Source organism: Aethalodelphis obliquidens, unplaced genomic scaffold, assembly GCF_003676395.1.
Source record: "Aethalodelphis obliquidens isolate GAN/ISIS:26980383/991018 unplaced genomic scaffold, ASM367639v1 scaffold69, whole genome shotgun sequence".
NCBI lineage: Eukaryota > Metazoa > Chordata > Mammalia > Artiodactyla > Delphinidae > Aethalodelphis > Aethalodelphis obliquidens.
Window position 1 is genome coordinate 5660023 of NW_020838013.1, and position 24621 is coordinate 5684643.

Below are 24621 nucleotides of genomic sequence, written 5' to 3' on the forward strand. Positions count from 1 at the left end.
ACATGCTACCCACCTGTAGAGACGATTTAGATAATTAGCATCAAACAGGCTAGGGCTGAACGCTAACATCTGCCCTCTAGCCAGAACATTCTCCCCAAGCGAAAAAATTACGTTTCATCTTCCCAGCTGAGTTGCATTGTGAGATCTGGGACATGACATTCAGTGGGGGAGCCTTGGCAGGTAGGAAGGGGACCCCGAGAGGGTGAGACGCAAAGCCTGCGGGGCTCCCAACAGCCGGCCAGCCAGGCAGGCGGCGTCCAGGGCGCGGTGCTGTCAGACCCCCGCCTCGTCGTTGGTGCCAGTGGAGAGCGTCTGCCCCTCCTCCAGCTCGGGCTCCTTCCACAGCGCCCTGCGCAGCACGGCCCCCAGGGGCTCCCGCAGGCTCCGCCGCCCCGACTGCCCACCAGGAGGTAGATGACCGGGTTGGCGCTACTGCTCACGGACAGGGAGAGGCGGGCGAAGCGACTGAACAGAGTCTTCATCCGCTGGGGCAGGTCCAGCCAGTAGAGGAGGAACCCGGAGACGCCGAGGGGCAGGACGCAGACGAACACCAGGACGGAGGCCAGGATGGCCACGTACAACCGCGTGGGCCAGCGCCGCTGGGAGCTTCTCTGCACCTGCGTGCAGAGGGTGAGGCTGGCCGTGGCCGTCGCAGGCGTGAAGGTCCCCGTGATGAGGATGCTGACGATCAGGTCCACCGTGAAGCACTGCCATTCGTCCCGGTGCTGGAAGCTGCCGCAGAGCGAGGCCAGTGTGCTCAGCGGGAGGGACGGCGCCCAGAGCGCGACGCACACCGTGCCCGGCAGGCGCCGGGGCCGGTGACACTTGTACCGGACGGGGAGGAGGACAGAGAGGCAGCGCTGCGTGCTGATGGCCGTCAGCAGGCTCAGGCCAGCCACCTGGGCCACCACCTCGTGGGTCGGCCACGTGGCCCGTGTGGGCCATGCGTGGCCCATACCCTCCCAGTGGGATGCTTTCTAGGCTGAGCCTGGAGGACGAGGAGGTCGGCCACGGCCAGGTGGAGGATGCAGACTTTGTAGGGACCCCTCTGCCCATGGAAGCCCAGCAGCCAGACCACCAGGCCGTTGCCCAGGATGCTGCCCACGCAGGTGAACATGACCAGGGCGCCCAGCACCCAGTGGGCCATGCCCAGCACGTGCACCCCGGGGCGGTTCCAGTTTGCTGCCGGGGTCTGGCCGCTGTTCGGAGTCTTGTTCATCCTATGGAAGGGAGATAGACCAGCGTGAGATTCTGTGTCGCTTGGACCCCGGGGGACTCCTGGGAGCCCCCCACCCGATTTTTCTCTTTCAGGACTCTCACGCGGGTTCTTTTTGCAACAGACCATGACCCGTTCCCCATGGCTCCCACCCTGCCTGGATCTGCCAGCAGGTCCACCACTGCAGATGCCAAGTTGTTACAGATGCCCTTTGTCCCAAAATCTTCAAATTCTGAGAATTAATTTTTTTTTTTTTTTTTTTTTGGTACGAGGGCCTCTCACCGTTGTGGCCTCTCCCGTTGCGGAGCACAGGCTCCGGACGTGCAGGCTCAGCAGCCGTGGATCACGGGCCCAGCCGCTCCGCGGCATGTGGGATCTTCCCAGACCAGGGCACGAACCCGTGTCCCCTGCATCGGCAGGCAGACTCTCAACCACTGCGCCACCGAGGAAGCCCTGTGAATTAATTTTTTTAAACTGGACCTCAGGTGCAAAGAACAGTTTAGTTATACCCTGACGTTATGGCGCACCAGGATCATCAGGCCACTGAAAATCAAATAAAATCATTTATTGGTTTCAGTTACCCGCTTCATTCCATACTCTTTCTCCCCTCCCTTCCCACACCTGTTCTAACCTGTTTAACATACGTCCTTAGACATCTAATTATCTTTCAAAACAGGTGGTTGCCCATAAAGTATTTTTAATTTACATAAATGTTGAGATTTAGAATTTGTGCTATTTTTTTGTTTTTGTTTTTTTTACTCAACAGTATGTTTTTAGGATATTCTCATTTATACATGGGACTGTTTTTGAAGTCTCCATTCTGTGTCATTGGTTTGTCTGTCCCTACAACATCAACACACTGTTGTTGTTTTTAAAGTACATGTGGCAGGGCACTTCCCTGGTGGTCCAGTGGCTAAGACTCTGTGCTCCAAATGCAGGGGACCTGGGTTCAATCCCGGGTCAGGGAATTAGATACCACATGCCGCAACTAAGAGTTTGCAAGCCGCAGCTAAAAAAAAAGATCCCGCATGCTGCAACAAAGATCCGGTTGCCACAACTAAGGCTACGTGCAGCCAAATAAATAAATATTAAAGAAAAAATAAAGTATATGTGGCTTTGTGTGAACCCCCCAGGGTTTTTTAACTGACAGCTACTAGGTAGTTTTTCTCTGCCAGTTTCATGGAGTTTCATCCTTCTATGCCCAGCCTACTTTTCCACCAAAGACTCAAGGGGACCCTCTGCAGATTTTTGCAGTTCTTTCTCTGAGTAGCTGGCTCCCTTCTCTCTGGTACTCCATCTCACAAATTCCAGCCACTTCAATCTCCCCAAAGTCTGACTTCTCTATCTTTAACTCGGAGACCACCATGCTCTGCCTGGCTCTCCCCACTTCCTGTACCACTGTCCAGAGAGTAGCTCCAAGCAGGAAGCTGGGGTGATACTAGAGCTCACCTCATATTTCTCTTGTCTCAGAGATTGTAGTCCTGGGATGCCTCTTGTCCAATATCTGCAAACAGTTGTTTCTTATGTTTTCTTTAGTTTTTTGGTTGTTCACAGTGGGAGGGCTAGTCTAGTACCAGTTACTCCATCATGGCTACAGGATATCTTCCTGTTGATTATTGATGGTGTAGAGACACACTGATGATTTTTGTAGTTTTTATTAATCAGGCAAATGACCTCATTTAGTTTATCATTTCTATCACTTTGTATGTTGAGTATTTTGATTTTCTATGTAACTGTCCTCATACCTCTAATTTCTTTTTCATGTCTTATAGCACAGCCCAGAACACCTAGCATTATGCTGAACAATGACTGGAATCAGGCACATTTATCTCCCTGCTAATCTTAAAAAAAAAATGTGTCTAATGTTTCTCCATTAGATATGGTATTTGCTCTAAGGTTTCGGTAGTATCTTTTATCAAGGTGAGAAAGTTCCCCTCTTAGTTTTTTTAAGAGTTTTTTAAAATAAATGAATGATGAAATTTATCATGATTTTTTTCCTGTGGTGTCTACTTAATAATTTTCTCTTTTTTCTCCCTTAGTCTATTTATGTGGTGACTATATATTGATACATTTTCTGGTGTTCATTCATCCTTATATTTCTAAGATAAACCATTTCTACTTTGCTGTGTCTTTTTTTTTTTAACCTCCTGTTGTTCTGATTTTATTTAGAACATTTTCATCTGTGTTCATAAGTGAAATTGGCCCATAATTTTCCCTTCTGGTGCTATCTTTGTCTATTTTCATTTCAAAGCTGTAAGGTTATACTGCTTCATAAAATGACTTGGAGAGAGAGTCCTTTTTCTCTACCCTCTAGAACAATTTGTGTCATGTAAGGATTATCTTTCTTTGAACATTTGGCAGAAGGTAAAACCATCTGGTCTGGTAATTTTTATGTGAGTGTTAGTGGATACGCATGGCTTTGGGGAAAAAAAAAACCAAACTCCAATTTATTTAATATTTTAGGTTTATTTAGATTTTCATTCTCTTCTTGAGTTAAAGTAAGTAAAGTTATTTTTCTAGAAAATTGCTCATGCTTTCTGGTTCCACATTTATTGGTATAATACTTTACATGGTATTCTTTTACAATTTTTAAAACCTCAATTCTATTTGCCATTTTAAATTTGTGACTTTGCTCTTTTTTTTTCTTTATCAGCTTGCCAGAGGTTTGTTTTCAAGAACTATTATTTAAAAAAATCAACTCTGTTGTTTCTTTGCTTCCCATTTTCTCAGTTTATGCTTTTATTTCTTCTGCTTTCTTTGGATTTACCTTGTGATTCTTTTTTCAGCGTCTTGTGTTGAATTCTCTGGTAATTAATTTTCAAATGTTCTTTTTCTAATAGGTATTTAGGGCTATCAATATGCTACTAAGTATTTCCTTAGATGTTTCATGAGTTTTGATATGTAGTGTCTTCATTGTTTTTGATATCTAAAATTTTACAAATTAAAACCATTTAAAATTTGAATTTTAAATTTCCATAAATTATTTAGAAATACATTTTACAATACATGCTTTGGCTGTCTTCTCATTATTGGTTTCTAATATTGTGTCGTGGTCAGATAATGTGGTCAATTTTTTGGTATTTGAGAGACTCACTTGGTAGCATAAGAGATGGCCAATTTCTGCATATTTATTTATTTATTTAAAGTCTTTATTGAATTTGTTTTTTTGGCCACGAGGCATGTGGGCTCTTAGCTCCCTGACCAGGGATCCAATCCACATCTCCTGCATTGGAAGGCCAAGTCCCAACCACTGGACCTCCAGGGAAGTCCCTCTGTTTACTTTATTAACTTATTTGATTAAGCTTTTAAAATTGCATTGTTTAAATGGTCTGTATCCTGAATAATTTTTTGTCTTTTACAAATATTAGCCAATTATGATTGTAGTTTGTCATTTTTCTCTTTCCTTCACCTATTTTGAAACTTTGTTAAGTGTATACAAGTCCAAGAATATTATATGATCTGGTGAATTGTACCTTTTATGTAGTGACCTTCCTCATCTTTAATACTTTTTTAGCCTTAAAGTTTATTTGATCTGATATCAATTTTTAATTAATGTTTCCTAATCTCCCTATTCATTCCCCATGTGCTTTGCAAATACGAGACTGTCTTCTACAGGAATAACGTTACTTCTTCTTATGCGAGACCCACTAGGTTGCCAAAGTTTTGCTACTCATACATTTGGCATTGACTTCTTTTGGGATTTCAAAGGATTTCACTGGTCCAAGACTTGGATTTTGTTGAATTTCTTTTTTTTTTAATTTTTAATTAAAAAAATTTTTGGCTGCATTGGGTCTTCATTGCTGCACGTGGGCTTTCTCTAGTTGTGGCGAGCAGGGGTACCCTTGGTTGTGGTGCGTGGGCTTCTCATTGCGGTGGCTTCTCTTGTTGCAGAACAGAGGCTCTAGGCGTGCGGGCTTCAGTAGTTGTGGCTCGCGGGCTCTAGAGCACAGGGCTTCAGTAGTTGTGGTGCACGGGCTTAGTTGCTCGGCGGCATGTGGGATCTTCCTGGACCAGGACTCGAACCCGTGTCCCCTGCATTGGCAGGCGGATTCTTAACCACTGCGCCACCTGGGAAGCCCCTGAATTTCTTGGCTTGGAGATTTGGTGTAAATTCAGATTCTACACCTGTGAATGGTACAAATTTGGGCTTTGGTTACTCAAATTGGTGTCCAACTCCACTCACCCTCCACCCAGCCCCCTTCCCTTCCCCTTCACCCTAAGGCAGGGAGAAGGTCCTAAAGACATTGGGGTGGACATTGCTTTCTTTAAGCAGCGGGGTCCTCCCAGGTTCTGGCCTCATGGGGTTCCCCCTGATCAAGCTCTCTCCTCCTTATTTTGCCCCAAGGCTACCTCTCAGCCCCTCTCCCCTTCCTCGCCCCAGCCCCACCTAGCTCCTGCCCCCGGAGCCTCTACCTGTCTGATGTACCTTGGGCCGTCGGCACCAGCTCTAGTTGCAAGTTTCCTGGGGCACCTGGAGATTTCCCTTCCCGTCTTTCATCTTTCAGCTCTGTATTCTATGTAGGTGGGTGGGAGGAGATTGTTTTCTCCCACATTTCTTTGTAGCCACAGTGAGAGCGTGGTACCATGTCACACAGATACCAACCTCCAAAGGTGCCTTGTGGCTACAGTCAGAAGTCTGTCCTTTAGGTTCAACACAAGTTTAAATAATATTTAACAAATTTATACTATGTGCCAGTTACATAGTTCTATATAGAGAGAACACATATACATACATAATAGCATATATACATATACGTGTACACACAACATATACCTACATACAGCACACACAGCACGTGTCATATATATATCAATATAAACATACGACATATACATATACATATAGATAACACATGTAATAGCATATAGACATACATACAACAAATACATATATAATCATAGCAATACTATACACACATGGTACATGTGCACACACACAACATGCCCAGACATGTATATACGTGTACACGTGCACACACAGAACACATGTACAACAATGACTCTGATGGACAGAGCCTGTCCTCACAGAACTCACAGTTGGCAGGAGGTAGGGAATACACAGTTAGACAGTTACACCGGCCGCCGGGTACGGAGATGGACTGGGGATGGGGGGTAACTAACAAAGTGGGGATTCGGAGGCTGGGTGGGGCTGGGAGGTACTGAGGTCCGAGGGCAGCTGGGAGAGGCCAGGTGGAGGGGGTGCCCTGAAGGATCAAATGAGCCTCCTCCCAGGGCTCAGACGGGCACTCCCCCGGCCTCTCTTCAGCCAGCGGGACCCCTCCACCATCCTAGGCCACTGCTGCTGGGCTGCTGCCCACAGGGCTCCGTGAACACACATCCACTCAAGCCACACAGAGTGAGCTGGGCTGGGCCGCTCTTCCAGGAGGGGAGGACAGCGTCCTGCCCCTGCTGAGTGGGGAGGGGGGAGATGCACACGGGCCGACACCTCCCACCCCACCTGCCCCTGCCTGCTTCTTCCTAGCATTCGTCAGGTATCCACCCTGCAAACGCTGACTGAGGGCAGATGGAGCCAAAGCTACTCCAGGTCCTGGGGGTGCTAGTGACAAGAAGACAGACACTTGCTTCTCTCCTGGGGTTGAGGTTCTGAGGGGAAGTGGTCGGTCAGCAAGAACACAGCTTCTGACTCGGTAACTGTCACAGCGACTGTGACCGCGGTTATGCAGGAGTGTTCATAGGACTCTCACAGATAACAGAGCAGGAGGAAGGGGTAGAGTGGGCAGGGGTGGGAGGGGCTGGTGGTTCCAGAAGACCCCTCCAAGGGGGCGGCAATCAGCAGCAGAGACCCCCCGAATGCACTGAGGGGCCAGCGGTGGAGTCAGGGAGTGCGGGTGGCTTTTTGAAGGGATTTGACATAATGGGTAGGTGGGTGGGGAGGGCAGAGAAATGAGACTTGGAGGCAGAGGCTTTACTCACTTTATTTTATTATTATTATTTTGGCTGCGCCGCACGGCATGTGGGATCTTAGTTCCCCGACCAGGGATTGAACTCGTACCCCTGCAGTGGAAGCACAGAGTCTTAACCACTGGACCGCCAGGGAAGTCCCTGGTTTTACTTATTTTAAAAGAAGGATGTTATTGCCTGTTTGTATGCAGATGGGTGTGATTCAGCAGAGAGGGGGAAGCTGATGATCAGGAAAACTGCAGGAAGGGGTCCTGAGGGAGGTGAGAGCCCATAGGACCGGGTACAGCTCAGGGATTGGCCCGGCTAGGAGCTGGGGTGTCAGCTCAGAGGGGAGCGGAGAGTCCAGCCATGGGTGCAGGACACGAGGTGGGAAGATGCAGCTGCTCTTTTTAAGGTATCTTCTCTTTCAGCGAAAATAGAAGGGAGATCAAATATTGGGACTGAGGGAAAAAAAGAGGGCTGAATGGTGTCGCCCCCCAAATTCATCTGTTGAAACCCTAATCCCCAATGTGACTGTATTTGGAGCAGGGCCTTCAGGGAGATAATTAAGATTAAATGAGGTCATACGGGTGGGACCCTAATCCAGTAGGAGTGGTGTCCTTTTAAGAAGAGATGCCAGAGCGCTCTCTCTCTCTCTCTCTCTCTCTCTCTCCCCACCTCCCTGTCCCCCACCCCTCTTCCATGTGAAGACAGTGAGAAGGCGGCGGTCTGCAAGCCAAGAAGAGAGCCATCACTTGGCACAGAATCGTCTGGCATCTTGATCTCAGGCTTCCAGCCTCCACAACTGTTAGAAAATAAATGTCTGCTTTCTCAATGCCCTCTGTTTGAGGTATTTTGTTATGGCAGCTGAGCAGACAAATGCACCCATGAAAGGAAATAATGAATGATGAATACTTCCAAATAAAGGAAACAATATGTACACGGCTTGCTGTTAATGCCTGGCTGCACCGAAGTGAGGTCCCCTGTACAGCACGGGGAGTTTGTATCTTGGTTACCCCTGAGTCAGGTCCCGGCACACAGTGGGCACTCAATACATGTGAAGTGGCCCCTAGACTCAGTGCTATGCTGTGTGCTCCCCAGACACCCTCGCCCTCCTTCCCTTACACACTAGTTCAGCTGACGTGTCTGCCCCCCAGGCTGGCCTGAGTCCGACTTGATCCCTCTCCACGGCCCCCTGGTCCCCAGCACAGTCCCTGCAGGAGTAAATGCTCGCTCACGGCTTGTTGATGGTTTAAAATATAGGATCTACGAGTTAGCGTTCATCTTCCTGTCCTCGAAAGGCTTGTGTGAATTTTTATCTATTCCACGAAAGACTTACGGAAATGTGTTATTTCCCACTACTATCATGCTGCCGTCCACTTCTTCTTGTACTTTACGCCTATACAAAATTTACATAGATTAGATACCCAAACAGTCTTATTTTTTATTTTATTTTTTTTGCGGTACGCGGGCCTCTCACTGTTGTGGCCTCTCCCGTTGCGGAGCACAGGCTCCGGACGCGCAGGCTCAGCCACCATGGCTCACGGGCCCAGCCGCTCCGCGGCATGTGGGATCTTCCCGGACCGGGGCACGAACCCGCGTCCCCTGCATCGGCAGGCGGACTCTCAACCACTGAGCCACCAGGGAAGCCCCAACAGTCTTATTTTTAAAGATTCAAATGGTAAAGAAGAAAGAAGGTTTTGCCCTGGGTATCACCATTTACTGTGTGATAACATCCTTGAAGGTTTTTTTCTGTGCATTTCCATATACATTTTTTTACATAAATGAGAATAAATCACCTGGTTGTTTCATAAGCTGATTCTTCAAAAACGAATTGTAAGTCTTCTCCTTAAATCGTCTTCCCCGTGGTACCTGCCTGTCTCACCTTTGTCCTGGCTCTGCTATCACCATTGCTGGCGGCTCTCCAAGTGGCAGGCACCCCAGAGGGTGGTAAGCACTCGTCACCCCTTTAAACACTTTAAAGGTAGTCTTCACTAGTTCGTTGTTTTTAGGAGATGAGGTCTTGGAGAAGCTGAAACACTTGCCCACGTCATCCAGCTGCACCTGGCAGGGCTGCACGCTTACCTGGGGCTAGCAGGGGCTCACCTGTCACTGGCGTGGCCTCCTGCTTCCACCCGGAGAGTAGAAACCAGGGGCTGCTCCCCTGGTTCCCCGATGTGACGCTCAGTCCTTCAGGGAAGGTGGCAGCCCCCTCCTCGCTCTGCTTGGAGTCTCGGCAGCACCCCTTTGCCCCAAGGCCCCAGGTCTCTCCTGCCCCCGTCCCGGCTCAGCAGGGATGCTCTGAACTGTCTTCTGCTGCCCCCCACCCTGGCCTCAGAGGCGCCCGGTCCCTGGGGACCCCAGAGAACCTTCCCCCGGCTCCCTCTGAGAAGCGGGAAGGGGAGCTTGAGGTATAAATGCACGAATGGCACAGGCCTCACCCCCTGGGAGGCCTGCAGAGGAGCCAGCTGGGGGCTAATGGGCCTGGCCAGGCGTGGCCTCCCCAGTTCCCCACCTGGGGGACAGCTGGGCTGCAGGGGAATGGAGCATGAGACTGGGCGCCCACGAGGAGCGATGGGAGGGTCACCCCTCTCCTACGCCATCCCGACAATGCCCCCCCTCCTGAAGGCCGACTGGGACGGCCGAGGCGACCTCAGAGCATCAGCGGCCCCATCGGTGGGGGGTAGCGTGGGGCTCTGGAGGGAATGGGGGCCCTTGTGGGCTGAGAGAGGCCAGTACATCCACGTGGAGGCGCTCTGGCTCATGTCCTCTCCCAGCGCTCTGCTTGGGGAAGGCTCGGGGGGAGGGAGCACGGGGCCTGGCCTCCAGGACCTTGTCTCAAGTCCGAGTTCTGCCACCTGGCGACTTGGGCAGTCTCCTCAGGGGACCTGGGTGTCCCGGTGGGATGACCACGAGGAAGCCCCACGTTCTGCCCGGGAGGCAGGTCAGCTCTGCTGCCTACTCCCGGCGCGCTCATTTTCAGGGCTCTGAGGTCTCACAGAGGTCGTTCAGCTGAGGCCAGAGGGATGCCTGAGCCCTCCAGAACTGTGCCCAAGGGCTAGAATTCCACGGACCTGAATTTAGATTCAAGGAGAGTGACTCAGCAAGGAATCTGGCTTGGTTAACAGCTCATGGAACTGACCGAAAGCAAAGAAACCAAGCGCCATGAAGGCGTCCAGAGGGCAGCACTGCCCAGACCTGGCGGCAACGGCTCGTCCTGTGGGACCAACAGGAAGTGGTCTCTGGAGGCGTCTTACCTGCTTCCAGACTTCCACAGGTGTTGGCAGGATGAGGTTCCTTGCGGACTGTTGGACTGAAGGCCTCAGTGTGTTGCCGGCTGTTGGTCAGAAGCGACCCTCAGCCCCTTGCTGTCGGGCTCTCCCCAGTATGGCAGCTTGCAACACAGCAGCTTCCTTCCTCAAAGCCAGCGCGGGGGAGCGTCTGTTCACAAGTTGGGAGTCACAATCTCATGGAGCCTAATCATCTTTGCTCCATTCTGTTGGCTAGAAGCAAGTTACCTGGTCCAGCCCACACTCACGGAGCTGGGACTACACAAGTCTGTGGATACAGGAGGTGGACTGTTGGGGGCCATCTTGGATTCTGGCGACCATGCTTACTGGCCAATCAAGAACCTGCCTCATTGCCAGTCCTTACTACTTCCTGTCCGGCGTAGAATATGCTATGGACCGCTGCCATTGTGTGCTGTTTCTGTTCTCTCCTTTTCCAAATGGGATTTCAAAAAAAATCATAGTTATTTCCTTTCTCCTGTCCACTGTGAATTGTGTGTCTTGAGAGTGGCCATCTTCATTTGGGTTGGAGGGATGGTACCCATCGCTAGGATTGGGAAGTACCTCTGGATCTGATAGAGAGAGATGCAAATGGCCCACAGATCCTGGGCTCGGTGCTGGGGTATCAGCCCCCAGAACTGACTTTGGATTGTCTCTCTTCTTGGGGAGAGAGGGAAGTGCATTTTCTGCTGTGAATAATATAGCTACAGATTTGGGGTAGGAATGTTATAAAATCATATCAATACAGGGAAAGAAGTGGGTGTGTGGGTGGTGGAATGTGGCCCACAGCTGCCACTTTGCCTGCTAGCATCTCCTTTTCGTGCTTTTTGTTTGAGCTCACCTCTTCCCCGCTCTAAGCCTGTTGGGTTTTGGTGAGGTGGGCATCCTCCTTCCTCCCCAGTCTGCCCCCCGCTCCAGGAGAGGGCTGGTGCCTGGGGCCTGGCCAGTGAGCGTGATGGTTGGGGCCTCTGCCAGAATTATCAGGAAAGGGATGCTCTCTTTCTGCTGGGATTGCTGAATTTGTCGAATATAAACCAGGAACTGCTAGTCACCTGCTGTTGAGTTGATTCACTGGGAATAAAGGCAGTGTAGATAAAAGCAGAGATGAGAAACGGAGAAAAGAAACGTAACTGAGGGAACATCATTCGGGGCCCAGATCCAGCTATGTCTGAATTGAAAATCACTTCTGGGGGCTTCCCTGGTGGCGCAGTGGTTAAGAATCCGCCTGCCAATGCAAGGGACACAGGTTCCATCCCTGGTCCGGGAAGATCCCACATGCCACGGAGCAACTAAGCCCGTGCGCCACAACTACTGAGCCTGCGCTCTAGAGCCCGCGAGCCACAACTACTGAGCCCACGTGCCACAACTACTGAAGCCCATGTGCCTAGAGCCTGTGCTCCACAGCAAGAGAAGCCACTGCAATGAGAAGCCCACACACCGCCATGAAGAGTAGTCCACGCTCGCTGGAACTTTCCTGGTATGTGAGTCAGTGAATTCCCTCAAACACATGCATACACTCCACTTATACCACCCACCCCTCCACCAAAACTAGATTCAACTGGGGTTTCTGTGACTTGTCACCAAAAGTCCTGGCTGATAAAAAAATCTGCTTATGAAACTAATCTGTAATCTAGAATTTAGACTGGCATAAAGCAGAGATGAGTGGTTGCCTCAGGGTGGGGGCAGAGGCGGGAGGACTGGCTGGATGCCTCAGGAAACTTTGGGGGAGGTGATGGAAATGTTCTTCTCTGGGGGTTGGAAGCATTCTGTGTATTGATTTGGTGATGACATGAGCATATACACATGTGTCAAAGATCATTGAGCTACATATTAAATGGATGTATCTTATTGTACATCAATTAGACCGCCATTAAATCAATTACAAAGATTTAAAAAAAATCTGCCTGATTAGGGAAGGCTTCTTCTGAGTTGCCAGGAAACTTGGCGCTGGCATTCTGACTCACTGAAGCAGAGTTTTCCATGAGTTTTAATTTTGTGAACTGTGTCCTGTTGTTTTCTCCAAACCCCTCCTGGCTACTCTCCAGCCCCCACTGGCTGAGAATGTAATATTTTTGTACTCATGTTCTCAGTTGTCCTGGTTCTGGAAGATTCTGCAGCACATTTGCAGAGCTCCCCAGCCTTGTAGCCAACCTGCTTAAGGGCACACTTCCTTGGGCTGGAGCTTCCTCCCAAGCACTGAGAGGCTGGACCCTAAATGGACCCATCCCTCTGTCTCGCCTTCTAAAGGAAGCCTTTGGTTCCCTAGACAGAGGACTCTTCTTGTCTGAGGGTTCTGAACCAAGCTGTGCAGAAAAGATCTTGAGCTGCAAAATTCTGGCATGCAATATAAACCCCAAGTTATCTCAAAACCATACTGGCAGGATATTCAGGAAAGCTGGGCGGATGCCAGAGAGGCATTCCATTTCCTCTTATTAGGATGGAAGATGAGACAGAAGAGGTACCAGCTTCCAGGCTGTTCACTGTGCCGTCTGTTGAACACGCATGCCTTCCCATCCCCCAATCCATTCCAGACATCTACAGCCTAAAACCGGGCTGTCCTCTCCTTTGGTCTCTATTGACTGTGTAATCCAACAAGGCCGGTCCAGGGCGTCCTTGGGCGGCGATGGGCTTGCCCTGTCTACTTCATGCATCACCCCAGAACCCCAACTCCCAGTGCTTTGCTGATGGGAAGCACAGAGGTCAGAGGCCTGAGCTTCCGGGGAAACAGAAAACCACTGTGCCTGAAGATGACTGGGGCTCCAGCCAGGGCCGTCCCCCTTGGACGAGGAACGCCATTTGTAAGCACTGGTGTCCACCACGGCCGCTGACAGTCTGTACTGCAGAGCCCTGTCCTGAAGATTAAATGAGATTCGCACGTGGAGCTCTCAGCCCAGGGCCCACTGAGCATAGTAGGTCGTCAAGAAATGACAGTCATTGCCCTGATGAGCAGTGCTGGTACTGGCTCTTCCCGAGAATGTCCCTCTTTCAGTGGCCGCCCTGCGCCCTGACTGTAGTGTGTGCGACGCGGAGCCACCGCAGACCGAGGTCCCACGGCTCATGGGTGGCGGTCCCTGGCCTCCCTGAGGCTGGCTCTGGCTTTCCAAGTTTGACCATGTGTATCCCGTGTGTACCTAAGAGTGTGTTTCCCCACTTGCTCACGTCTGTAGAGACAGCGGTGACAGGAAGTATGAAAACGTGGAGAGCTCTGTCCTGCCCGTGGCTCTCCCCTCCCTCATGTCCCGTTGGGGGACGGGGGAACAAGTGTTGTTTCTTTGTCCAGCCGCCTAGAAGCTGCCTGGTAGGTACGGGACTTCACTCCCCGAATCACGATTCTATGACTCTGTTGACCAGCAGGTGTCAAAGGAGAATGGCTAGAGCCCTTGCCCCAGGCAGTTTCAGGGTGGAAATCTGTGATGTTTGGGGACCCTTGACTTCCTGCCTTTATGGGACACCCAGGAAGAAGGAGGCTTTTGGTCACCACGGGGGGGGGGCCCGGATATGCCGTTTTAGGGGCGTGGGGATAGCAGAGGCGCATCACCCCACCCCTGCAGTGGGCTCCGTGGCCCCTTCAGTAATTAAATACCAAAGGAGGGAGGAGGAAAGTGGTCGAGGGCCTGAGGCTTCTGCTTGTGGGTATGTGGGCCTTTTCCCCACCAGCAGCACAGAACCACTAGCACAGAAGCGAGGTGGTCAGGGCGTGGGCAGGTTGTGCCTGGACGCTGCCCGGGGGCTGGAGTGGCAGAAAGGAGCAGAGGCCTGACTTCCTAGCAAGACTTCAGGGAGAAAGGTCCCGGGGCCGGGAGAGGCCCCATTCCTGGAGTTCGGCCCCCGCCCTTCTGGGCTTAGCGTCTGCCAGGGGCACGTGTACGTTCATACAAGGCCCAGCCCTGTCCTGACCTCCAGGCCCTGTTAGTTGGTGAGGGCTGCCCACCCACCCACCGGGCCTGGGTTCTGAGCCGCGGCAGAGGCAGAAAGGCGCCGTCGAGCTCCCGGGTGGGGGTCAGCTCCCCACTGGGGGCTCGGGGCTCCTGAGGAAGAGGGGAACCCCAGGGGCTGGGATGCACTGCGCCCCGAGAAACCAGGCCTTGGATGGCCCCCTGGGGCACCTGCAGGCCTGGGAAGCCGTTCCGCCGTGTGGAGGGAGGCCTGCACCTCTGGGAGCTTTCCAGCCAGTGGTCCCGACCCCACCCCCTGACGCGCGTCGTCAGGACCCTACTTGGTTTCTCGAGTCCCCAGAAGTGTCAGCTGTGGTGGCCTCCAACTCTGCTTTCCCGGGATTCTCTGACTGGTGTGTGGAGGAGAGGCTGGGGAGGGTGCACCCCAGGGGCTGGGAAAGGGGCGGGTGGGCACCCCGGCTTCATCAGCCGAAGCTCCTGGAAACTTCGCCACTGGACCACACAGAGCGGTGGCCTTGCTGGGGCAGCAGCTGGGGCAAAGGGAGCCGGGCTGCCGGGCGCTGGTCGTCAGGGCAATGCACTTGGGGGTCAGCCGGCCCGACGGTGGTGCTGCAGCCCTTCTCCGCGATCACCAGGGCTCTGCAGGCAGAATGCCAGCCACCAGGCGGTACTGCCTCCTGGACGGGCAGTTCCCTCCGTCAGCCGCCCCGCCCACCCTGCCATCTCCTGGCTCTCCACAGAAGAGGGGCGCCCTGCTCCTGCCCCAGACCCCGGACGCCCCTGCCCTGGTCTCTCCCCGGGCCTATGCAGTGAGCAGTTTTCCCAGGTCGTCCCCCAAAGTGGCGGGGGTCCCAGGCTGGGCATCAGGAGGCCAAGATGGGCCTGTTCCTGGGGCTGCCGGAGGCGAGGCGCTGGCCAGGGAGCCGTCCGGCCCGGCTCTAGTGGAGGCTGTCTCCTGGGAGGGGCTTCAGCCTATGGCTGGGGTTCGGGAAGTGACAGGCACAGGGGCGCCAGCCCTGCCTCAGAGAGCTTAGGACAGAGAGTTCTGGGTGGGGCAGGGGGTGCAATATCGCCGAGGGTGCAGCAGCCACCCCGGGGGTCTCTGTGTGGACACACTGTGTTCTTTTATTATTATTATTATTTAAACTTATTTATTTATTTATTTTTGGCTGCATTGGGTCTTTGTTGCTGTGCATGGGCTTTCTCTAGTTGTGGCTACTCTTCGTTGCAGTGCACGGGCTTCTCATTGCAGTGGCTTCTCTTGTTGCGGAGCACAGGATCTAGGCATGCGGGCTTCAGCAGTTGTGGCTCGCGGGCTCTAGAGCGCAGGCTCAGTGATTGTGGTGCACGGGCTTAGTTGCTCCACAGCGTGTGGGATCTTCCCGGACCAGGGCTCGAACCCGTGTCTCCTGCATCGGCAGGCGGATTCTCAACCACTGCGCCACCAGGGAAGCCCGCACACTGTGTTCTTCATGGGCAGGGACTGTATTAGTAGCCAGCAGAGAGCCTAGAACCCAGTAGGTGTGATGAAAACTAAGGTTCCCAGGGGGAGTGGGGGGGGCCCTGGGTGGGTGAAAAGTGCATGGGGGTTAGCCAACAGAGCGTAGCGTGGGGACCAAGCTCCCTCCGGCAGAGGAGTGGACACCCTAGCAGAAGAGGGAGCACGCCGGTGTGTAGACCGGCCAGCCGGGAGAGGCGGCACGGGAACTGGGGTACAGAGCGGGCTGCACGGGGGGCGGCGTGGAAAGGCTGCCCGTCTGGGCTTCGGATGCCAGTGGGGTCCTCACTGTGAGAACAAGATCACAGACAGGACAGAGGGCAGGAAGCCTTCCTCGCTGCGAGATAGAAAACGTTTATTGATATACACGTATTATCTTTCATCAAACTGGGCCACCGTGCTTGTAGGTGGGCTGAGGTGGCCAGGTAGAGCCAGTGCCCACTTTTGGGTGGGGCTATAGCCCAGAGACTGCCTGGACGGCCTTCCGGAGCCCCTCAGACCAGGCGGACGGCAGCTCAGACATGCCGGCTGGCATGGAGTCAGAAACGAGAGTGAGCCACTCAAGCCAGCCGACGGCTTTTCCTGCGTCCAGGCACTTGCCGTGCCAGAGGCTCCCCCATTTCGGCCACCAAAGGGAACGTCATGTGCGGAAAGACTGGGCTCCCAGGCGGGTTAAGGAGAAGCGTCTCCCAGGTAGCACCCTTGCCTTGACAGGGCAGAAAGGAGGCAGCAGGTGTCCCAACAGCAGGACAAAGATGCTGGCCCGACAGGCGATGGGCTGGCTGTTCTCAGGAGGGCTGGCTGATGGGGCAGGAGGTGGATGGGCTGCGTGACCCCCTCCTCTCCTTTCCTGGCCATCCTGGGGCGGGGAGGAGCCCCACACCCGGCCCACTGCCCGGGGGCAACTTCTGCAGTGGGTCACGGAAGGAGGATACCTGGGGGGAGCCTGGTGAGGCCACGGGGTCTGTTTGGAAGTGGCTCTTCTGTCTCTCGGCCACGCCCAGAGCCTCTGCCCCGGGAGAAGGCGGCTCGCGGGCGGGGAGCAGGTTTTTCTCCTTGCACTCGGGCCCCGGGGCTGCTGCCCAACTCCTGACTCCTGCAAAGGGTCTCTGGAGGCCACTCCAGCTGGCCGCCGCCTCCCCTCCAGCAGCTGGCCTCTCACGAGGCATTCCCCGAGGCGCACTGCATCTCCATGGTGACCGTGTTGGGCGTGCTGCCCCCCGCCTCCCCTGGCTCGGCCCCGTCTCGCAGGGCCCGCTGGAAGACCACCCTGAGGGGCTCCCACAGCCGCTGTGACTTGTCCCTGCCGGCCAGGAAGTAGACGACGGGCTTGGCGCTGCTGTTGATGCAGATACACAGGTCGGTGACGTACTCGGGGAAGGGGGCCGGGATCTGGAAGACCCAGAAGAGGAACCAGTCGATCCCTAAGTAGATGGAGGACACGAGGAAAACCGAGACCATGGCCAGGATGACGTGGTTGAGCTTGGCCGAGCGCTGGCGCCGCCGGGCCCGGCACTCCACGTGCAAGACGAGCACCAGACAGGGCAGCACCATGAGCGGACAGAAGACCAGGAACAGCAGGATGCCCAGGAAGGTGTCCACGTGCCCGCAGCCCGGCCCAGACGCCTGGCGGCCCAGGAACACGCAGAAGTAGCTGTGGATGCTGGTGACCAGGAGCGACAGGCTCCAGAGGAGCGAGCACACCACAGCCGACAGGCGCTTGGGCCGACGGCGCCAGTACCAGGAGGGAAAGATGACCGACAGGCAGCGCTCTGAGCTGACGGCTGGCAGGAGGCTCACGCTGGTGACGAACATGCAGAGCCCCAGGATCCGGGACACCGCGCGGACGTAGTCGGCAAACGAGCCCAGGAAGCCCCCTGTGTTCAGGATGGAGAACACGGCCTTGCTAAAGAGGTAGCCGACGTCCGCGCTGGCCAAGTGCAGAAAGTAGATGGAGAAGGGGCTCCTTTTGATGGAGAAGCCGAAAAACCAGAGGACCAGCCCGTTGCCCACCAGGCCGCACAGACAGAGAAGCAGGAAGATGTAGTTCATGACGGCTGGCGGTGGCAGCATGGCGATCTGCTCAATGGTCAGGAAGCCGCGGCCGTAGAGCTCCGGGGCCTCGCTCACTCCTGGACACATCTGCGCAGGCGTGGAGGGGAGACACGCGGTGATACTGGCTGGGCTCCATCCCCAAACCCGCACCTGCATCCAGGTGTGCTGGGCTCCGCCCCCAAACCTGCAGCTGAGCCCAGGTGTGTTGGTCCTGATTACAGACGTGGCTCTGGAGCAATGAATGGGCTGCAGCTGGAGCAGAGACACCCTTGATCTGACATAGTGCTGCCAGGCTGTGCCCCAGAGTCTGGAGCTCACAGCCTACAGGAGTGATAGTAAAAATGGTGAAAAGCATCGGTCCCTCATAAGGGTACCTGGTGGTCCACCGGCCAGAAAATGTACATGTTGTGCAAGATAAAGAAAAACTGAGGAAGCTTTCCATATCGAAGGAAACTAAAGAGACATGACTAATTAACGCAGGGCTGTAAGCGTGGATTGTAGAGTGGATCTAACCATCACTATAGAGGCTATTAGGGGGATGACTGGGAAATGGGAATGTGGACTATGTATTGTACGAATGTTGCACTTTCTGAAGAGGAAAATGTACCGTGGCTATGTCCTTGTTCTCAGAAGATACAAACTGTTTGGGTGCAAAGGGGTTTGGTGTCTGCAATTTACTTTCAAATAGCTCTGGGAAAGAAAGTACCTATCAAGAGATAATCAAGATTTATTTTTTAAAAAAAGAGATACTAGAGAGAAAGCACATGTGGCAACAGGCTAACGATGAATGAATCGGTGAAGGTGTATGCAAAGTTACAAAACTTGCAATTTTTCACACTGAAACATGAAAATATTTATTTTAAAAAACAAAATCACTTGTAAGTTACCGAAACAAAACCAAAGTGGACCCAGACCTATAGTGGAATCAGAGAGACCTGGGGAATCAGAGTTGGTTCCCTGCTGGGCCAGGGTGAAACTCTGGGTTTCTGGATCGTAAGGGATCTGGATCTGGCCCAAGGGGGTCCCTAGAGGGCGAGACACTGAGGCAGTGGCTATTCACAGAGCTGTGTATTTTGACAGTTGGTCTGGCCGTGTGAGTCCATCTGGCTAAATGACAGTCTTGCCTGCAGGGTCTGGGCTGGCATATAAATGCATGAACGTGGGTCACGTGCAAGAAGCTGACAAGTGTGTGTGGGGGGGCAGTGGCAAACCGGAGGGCACCCGTCCTGAGTGAGTCGGCGGTGCCCTGCTCCAGCCGGTGGGCGCCAGTGGGACCAGCGGGCTGAGTGGCTCTTATTCATCCTTTTCCCTCTCCCCGGAGAAGCCAGAACTCGAGATGGTAATGTAAACTATCCTGATCTTTAAATGCTGACATTTAAAAAACACGCTGTGGGCCAAACATAACACATCTACAAGCTGGATTCGGTGCTCAGGCTGTGGACTTTGACCTCCCATCCCCAGTGGCGGAGGCTGCCCAGAGCACTGTCACTGCCCTGCCCACACCCCGGCAGACATCACTAATCCATCCCAGCACTCTTTCCCACAGAGCCCGAACCTGGCCTACCCCTAATCTAAGGCCGGGTGTCAGTACCCATTGCTCATGACTCTCCCTCCAAAACCCAAAACAAAACTGGAAAACAAACCAGAAGGTTCTTGAGGCAGGACTATTCTGCCACTTTCCAGATGGGCCCCAGCTCCGGCAGAAAGCTGGGTCCCGAAAGACTGCTCTCTGGGCCTGACACCCCATAACAAAGGGAGGGACCTCTGGCCTGGCTCCGGTCAAGGGGACCCTGCAAGCAGGGACTGGAGGGTGCCGGCAAACTTTGGGGAAACCCCAGAAGGTCAGGGCATGGGGGTCCCGGTCACTACCCGGCATCCTATCCTCTAAATATATTTATTGACCCCACATCTGTCTGTCTGTCTGTCAACTCTCAAACCCCTTAGCTCGCTCTTTACTCAGCTTTCCTCTTCTCAGCCGGGGAGCAGACTCAGAAATTTACAAGATCCGGTGTCTAAACAAGTCCACGGAGGACCAGCGCTAGCGCTGGAGGGAACTGGGTGGCAGGGGCTGCATCTGACAGGTCAGGTCCCTCAGTGCCTCTCGCAGGCTGGAAGAAGTCTGCAATCCTCCCCTCAGAGTCAGAGCGGGAGGGCCGGGGAGTCACTGGACGCGTGGCTGCCATCCCGGCCACATAGCACCTTGTACAATGCCTGCTCTGGAGCCTGGTGCCCTCCCTGGGCTCTGCCTTTTCTCCGGGGATTTCTGGGGACTCCCAAGCCAGTTCCTTCTCTGTCTCCTGTGGCTGCCATCTTGCAGTGGTCACCATCAGGGCTGCAGGCATGGTGGGGAAATGCCGGGGGCTGGGGTCCTGGCTCTGCCCCGACCTCCGGACTCACCGCAGTCAAGCTACTACACTGGCGTGAGCCTCAAATTTCCTCAAAGGTTGAACTTGGTAAACTCAGGGGTCCTTCCAACTTGAGAGGGTTTTTCCCGGGATTCAGGAGGGAATTCCAGAGTTTTCAAAGGCCTCAGAGAAGTAGGGGGCAGGAGCGGGGGAGGGCAGAAGGGGTGGGTCAGCCTGATGGGTCGTCAGACTCTCAGCCATGGCTAGTGCCCGGAGGCAGAGGGTAAACCGGGACTAACGGACCCTGGTGTTGGGCGACGCTGGCAGGGTGGCCCAGAGCTCCACGGAGGCTCGTGACACCAGGGCCCCCTTGGAGCCAGCCTCGCAGGGCCTCCTGGCAGGGCCTGGCCATGGGAAATAGCTGACCGCCCCATCTCCCCAGGGAAGAGCTGACAAGGCCTCTGGAGTTGGTAACAGATGCCCCAAGGTCTGCACAGGATGGGACTCGAGGGCGTCCGGTGATGAAGACACTGGGGATCCGAGGTGACCGGTAACCAGTGCCAGGCCACGTAGCCCAGAGGGGCCCTGCTGCCCGCCTGTCTGTCCCGAGCTAGAGGATGGGGCCTGGGCGGCAGAGTGTGTGTGAGAAGGGGGTGCTGGGCAGGGTCTGCCCCCTCCCACCACACCATCCTGCAGACCCGGGTCGGGGAGCTGATGGCGGTACTTGCCTTGTTCCTGTTGGTGGGATGGGTCTCCCAGGAGCAGTTTCCAGCCATCCCCAGGCCTGGTGAGTCCAGATTCCTTACGGCTCTGCTCACAGTTCACCGGCCTGCGCAACTCACCTGGCCAGGCAGAAAGAGTCACATGAGGGCGGCAGTGTTCTCCCCTCCCTCGCAGACCCCTCCCCAGGCCCTCAGGGCCCTACCCTTGGAGGGCAGGCTGATGAGCCATCCCCTGGCCGCCTTAGAGGCAGCGCCTTGTGGGAGGCACCGGGCTTCCTGCTGAGTCCAGAGCAGGAGGCGTCTGTGTGCACCACTCCCTCCTTCTCCGGGGCCCTCATTCTCCCCGCTGCTGACACCCTAGGGACACCTCCTGGGGACGAAGCCCCTCTCCTTCCCCGCTTGTTCTGAGATTTCTGGAGCCAGACGGCTTCTGGAGATATCTTTTATTTACCTGCACACATTTCTTGGACACCACCTTTGTGTCCAGCCAGGGGTGGGACAGGGGTTCAGTCCCAGACAGGAGAGTGGGGGAGGAAAGATCATTTCCGGCAAGGAGGCTTCCTGGAGGAGGAGGCTTTTGCCCGGGCCTTGTGTTTGTAACATATTAAGGTGTCTGGTCTTTCCCCTACACATGCCTGGAAGGCAGGGCACCCCGATCGTTAGCATCAGCATCGCTGTCACCACCATCAACCCCGTGTCAATGAGTGCCTGCTCGCTTACATCCCAGCCTCCTGTTTGGTCCTGGGTACCAGCTATGAGGCAGGTGTAGTCACTCCCCTATGATGAGGGCAGGGAGGTGAGGTCACCTGCCCAGGGCGCACCCTATAACTGCCACCCACACTGCAGCTTTGCCGATTTGTGTACCTGCAGGACCAGAGCGGCTGCAGAGACAGGAGGGCTGGAGGCGGCACCAGCCTCGAGGCCGCTATGGTGGCCCCGGCTCCAGGCTGGAGCAGGGGCAGCTGGACTCGGCCAGGACTGCAGGTGGGAGGCCAGGGAGAAGTAGTGACAGGCCGGGGAGGAGGCGTCCCTGCCTGAGACCTGTCCACCCTCCTCCGGCAGAGCTCACTGGTCCGCCTGCCCCGGGTGCACTCGAATGGACTCCGGTCCCCCAACCTGACCTCGGCCCCCGCCCGCAAGCACCCATCCCTCCCATCCCTCCCATCCCAGAGCAGGCGGGAAACTGAGGCTGTCAGCGGAGGAGGAGCCTTGCGGGGGCACAGCCTGGCCACAGGCTGCCGTGCCCCTCCTCCTCCGGACTCCCCCGGAATTCCATCCTAGGCCGCCACGCGCGCGCCCCTCAGCCCCGGGCCAGGAGGGCGGGGCCGGGCAGGCGCCGGTCATTGGCTGCGCGGGAAGGCGGTCCCCGCTCACTGCCCGCCCCTCTTTAACCCTCGGCCGCCCGGAGCGGCAGCGGGCGGCGCCGCGGGTGCGGACGGCGCGGCCCCGGACTGCAGCCCCGCGGGGCGTGGGGCTCGCTCCGGGGCCCCAGGTGGCTGCGCGTCGCGGAGGGGGGCGGCGCTTATGCGTGAGAACAAGTGAGCCAGCTCGTGAGGCGTGTGCAGTGTGGGTTTGCAGACAGCGGGGGGCTAGGAGGTGTGCGTATTACTGTGTACCTCCCACCCCTCCCCCGTGACAGTCTTGACTCTAGTTGGGCCACTGTCCCCATTGCCACGGACAGACCTCATGCTTCTCCACACTCTGGGGCTTGTCCAAGCTCTCCGCGTGCCTGCAACCCCCAAACTGCCTGTCTCTCCCTCACCCCTCCTGGCCTGGGATACTCCCCTTTCCACCCTCCTCTTCCTACACCGTTCTCTGTCTTCTTGGTCGCCCTTCCAGACACACATCACCCCTAGGTCTGGGCCCCAGGCTTGGCCCCCAGGAATGTCCTGACTCTGAGAGCCTCTTCCGTTCACCTCTGCCAGGCTAGACCCCCAAGGACACACATGCCCCCAGGACAGCTGGCTAGGGCCTGCCCGTGAGGTCCGACTGGGGCTGGGCATGTAGTGCTTGATTCGAGGTGTGGGTGTCCCTGTGTGTCTGAGCCCTTGCTGTCCTGCCACGGGCCATCTGAAAAGCTACTGCACTTCCGTGCAGAGAGATCTGGAAGCCAAGCTGGACCCCACGTGCGCCATAGAAAGACGTGTGTGTGACATGTGTATGGGACGTACGTGAGTGCGTGTGAGTGCGTGTGCCCCTCACGTCAGGATCTGACGTGTGACAGAAATAGCTTGGGCTAAAGCAGACAAAAAAACCTGCCAGCTCAGCTCACCGCTGACCCTCCCCTCAAAGCACAAGGCCAAGGATGGGCCCCCAGCCACCTGTCTGCTGCCTCAGGAAATCACCACCGCCCACCACGCCCAGCTCCAAACCCACCTGGGTCCCCGCTAGACAGGACTTTGCACCAAGAGGCCTCGGTGGGAACCGTCAGACTCCAATTCTCCTGTCGGTGTTCCCAGCCCCTCTCCTTGTCCCGGGGCTGCCGCCTGGGCTGGGTCTGAGAGCACTGGCCACGGGGTGAGCTTGTGGCTGTCATTCCCCCCAGACACAGGGGACACCTTTCAAAATGTCTCACGAACAGCCTTCACCCAACGCCAACACCCCATCAGGCACCGCCCACCGGGGAGAAGGTGGGACGCAGCCACCCAACCTCTGGTGGCTGCCGAGGCTGACCCCTCGGTGTCCATCCCAGGGCTGGCCCCAAGCTGCCGGAGCTCGGCCCGGGGAAGGAGGGGGCTGCTGTCAGCGTGCGTGACGGCGGTGGGAGCTGTTGCACTTGGGGTGCTGCCTGCTGGGTGTTCCCCTTCCTGCCCTTCCAGAAAGCACGCTTGGATGGCTGGCGAGGGTGGGGAGGGATAGAGGGGGAGCCCCCACCCACAGGAGGACAGAGCAGGAGCTGGAAGCAGAGGACAGCTGGGGGGGGTCAGCAATCACCAGGGTGCCCGGGCCTGCCACACAGGACGGGGACTCTCAAAGCGGCCCGATGGCCCTGGGACTCTGGGGCCTTGGGGGGCTCCTCTGGCGGTGAGAGCGCTGCTCTGCCGTCTCGGGCTCCTGCTTGGGGCCGTGTGATGTCCGGGGGCTGCCAGCCTCGAGGGTGCCTGCCTTCTTCTCCTTCCCTGCCCGGCTTTCACCCTGCAGCCCCGGCTCCCGGGACGCCCTCCCCTGGGCCCCGGGCACCGCGGAGCTACCTGCAGCTGCTGGCCTGATCCTCAGGGGCCTCCCCTTCGTGGAGGGCTCTTCCCGTGATGCCCACCTCTGGTCACCCACCAGCAGGGCAGCAGGCCAGCGCAGAGCACTGCCTGGAGCCTCAGGAAACGCAAGCTCGGGGTGGAGGAGAGCCCTCGCCTGCCTGCTGGAGGAGACGCTTTGGCAGTGTAACCCGCCCCAAACCCAACTCCAGGCCCGGCAGGAGGGGGGCGGGGACGGGGAAGACGAGGGGGGGAGGGGCTGAGCCCGGATGAGGCTCTGGGAAGGAATGCCCCGCTCAGGAGCCCCCCCGGAGCCCCGCTGGGAACTCAGCTCTCCGCCTGATGACGTCGTGTTGGCCCGAGCACTGCGACCCGAGTCCAGCTGCGAATCTGCAGCTCCGTGGGGCTGCCCGCTGCCCGGGAGGGAGGAGTGTCAGGCTGTCCACTTGCCCGATGCTTTCCCTCGGCCCCCTCTGGGCATTTCGGGGCGCGGAGGCCTGGGAGGGGCGG

The 24621-nt window shown here is 55.5% G+C and overlaps 2 protein-coding genes across 3 annotated transcripts; both read right to left on the reverse strand.

Moving 5' to 3' along the window:
* Window positions 1-273: 273 nt before the first annotated feature.
* Window positions 274-2582, reverse strand: MRGPRD (MAS related GPR family member D). The gene is made up of 4 exons (XM_027089887.1): window positions 2509-2582; window positions 989-1220; window positions 441-911; window positions 274-396 (listed from the first exon to the last, which is right to left on the reverse strand). Exons 1-4 carry the CDS (start codon window positions 2580-2582, stop codon window positions 274-276), a joined length of 900 nt encoding a protein of 299 aa, XP_026945688.1.
* A 13550-nt stretch (window positions 2583-16132) lies between these two features.
* MRGPRF (MAS related GPR family member F) lies at window positions 16133-24298 on the reverse strand. Of its 2 annotated transcripts, XM_027090173.1 has the most exons (4): window positions 24112-24298; window positions 23297-23449; window positions 20927-21040; window positions 16133-17940 (listed from the first exon to the last, which is right to left on the reverse strand). In XM_027090173.1, exons 3-4 carry the CDS (start codon window positions 20972-20974, stop codon window positions 16957-16959), a joined length of 1032 nt encoding a protein of 343 aa, XP_026945974.1. In that variant the 5' UTR covers window positions 20975-21040; window positions 23297-23449; window positions 24112-24298; the 3' UTR covers window positions 16133-16956. The 2 variants fall into 2 exon arrangements, with proteins under 2 accessions (XP_026945974.1, XP_026945973.1); XM_027090172.1 differs by lacking the exon at window positions 23297-23449.
* Window positions 24299-24621: the final 323 nt, after the last annotated feature.

What these genes read in the sequence shown, in the direction of transcription:
- MRGPRD (XM_027089887.1), bottom strand. Translation starts at nt 2,582, where the DNA reads ATGGTGGTCTCCGAGTTAAAGATAGAGAAGTCAGACTTTGGGGAGATT. An exon ending in GCTGGAATTTGTGAGATGGA is followed by an intron (nt 1,221 to 2,508) that starts GTACCAGAGAGA and finishes TCCCTTCCATAG; the next exon opens with GATGAACAAGACTCCGAACA. An exon ending in CCGACCTCCTCGTCCTCCAG is followed by an intron (nt 912 to 988) that starts GCTCAGCCTAGA and finishes CCGACCCACGAG; the next exon opens with GTGGTGGCCCAGGTGGCTGG.
- MRGPRF (XM_027090172.1), bottom strand. Translation starts at nt 20,974, where the DNA reads ATGGCTGGAAACTGCTCCTGGGAGACCCATCCCACCAACAGGAACAAG. An exon ending in ATCCCACCAACAGGAACAAG is followed by an intron (nt 17,941 to 20,926) that starts GCAAGTACCGCC and finishes ACGCCTGCGCAG; the next exon opens with ATGTGTCCAGGAGTGAGCGA.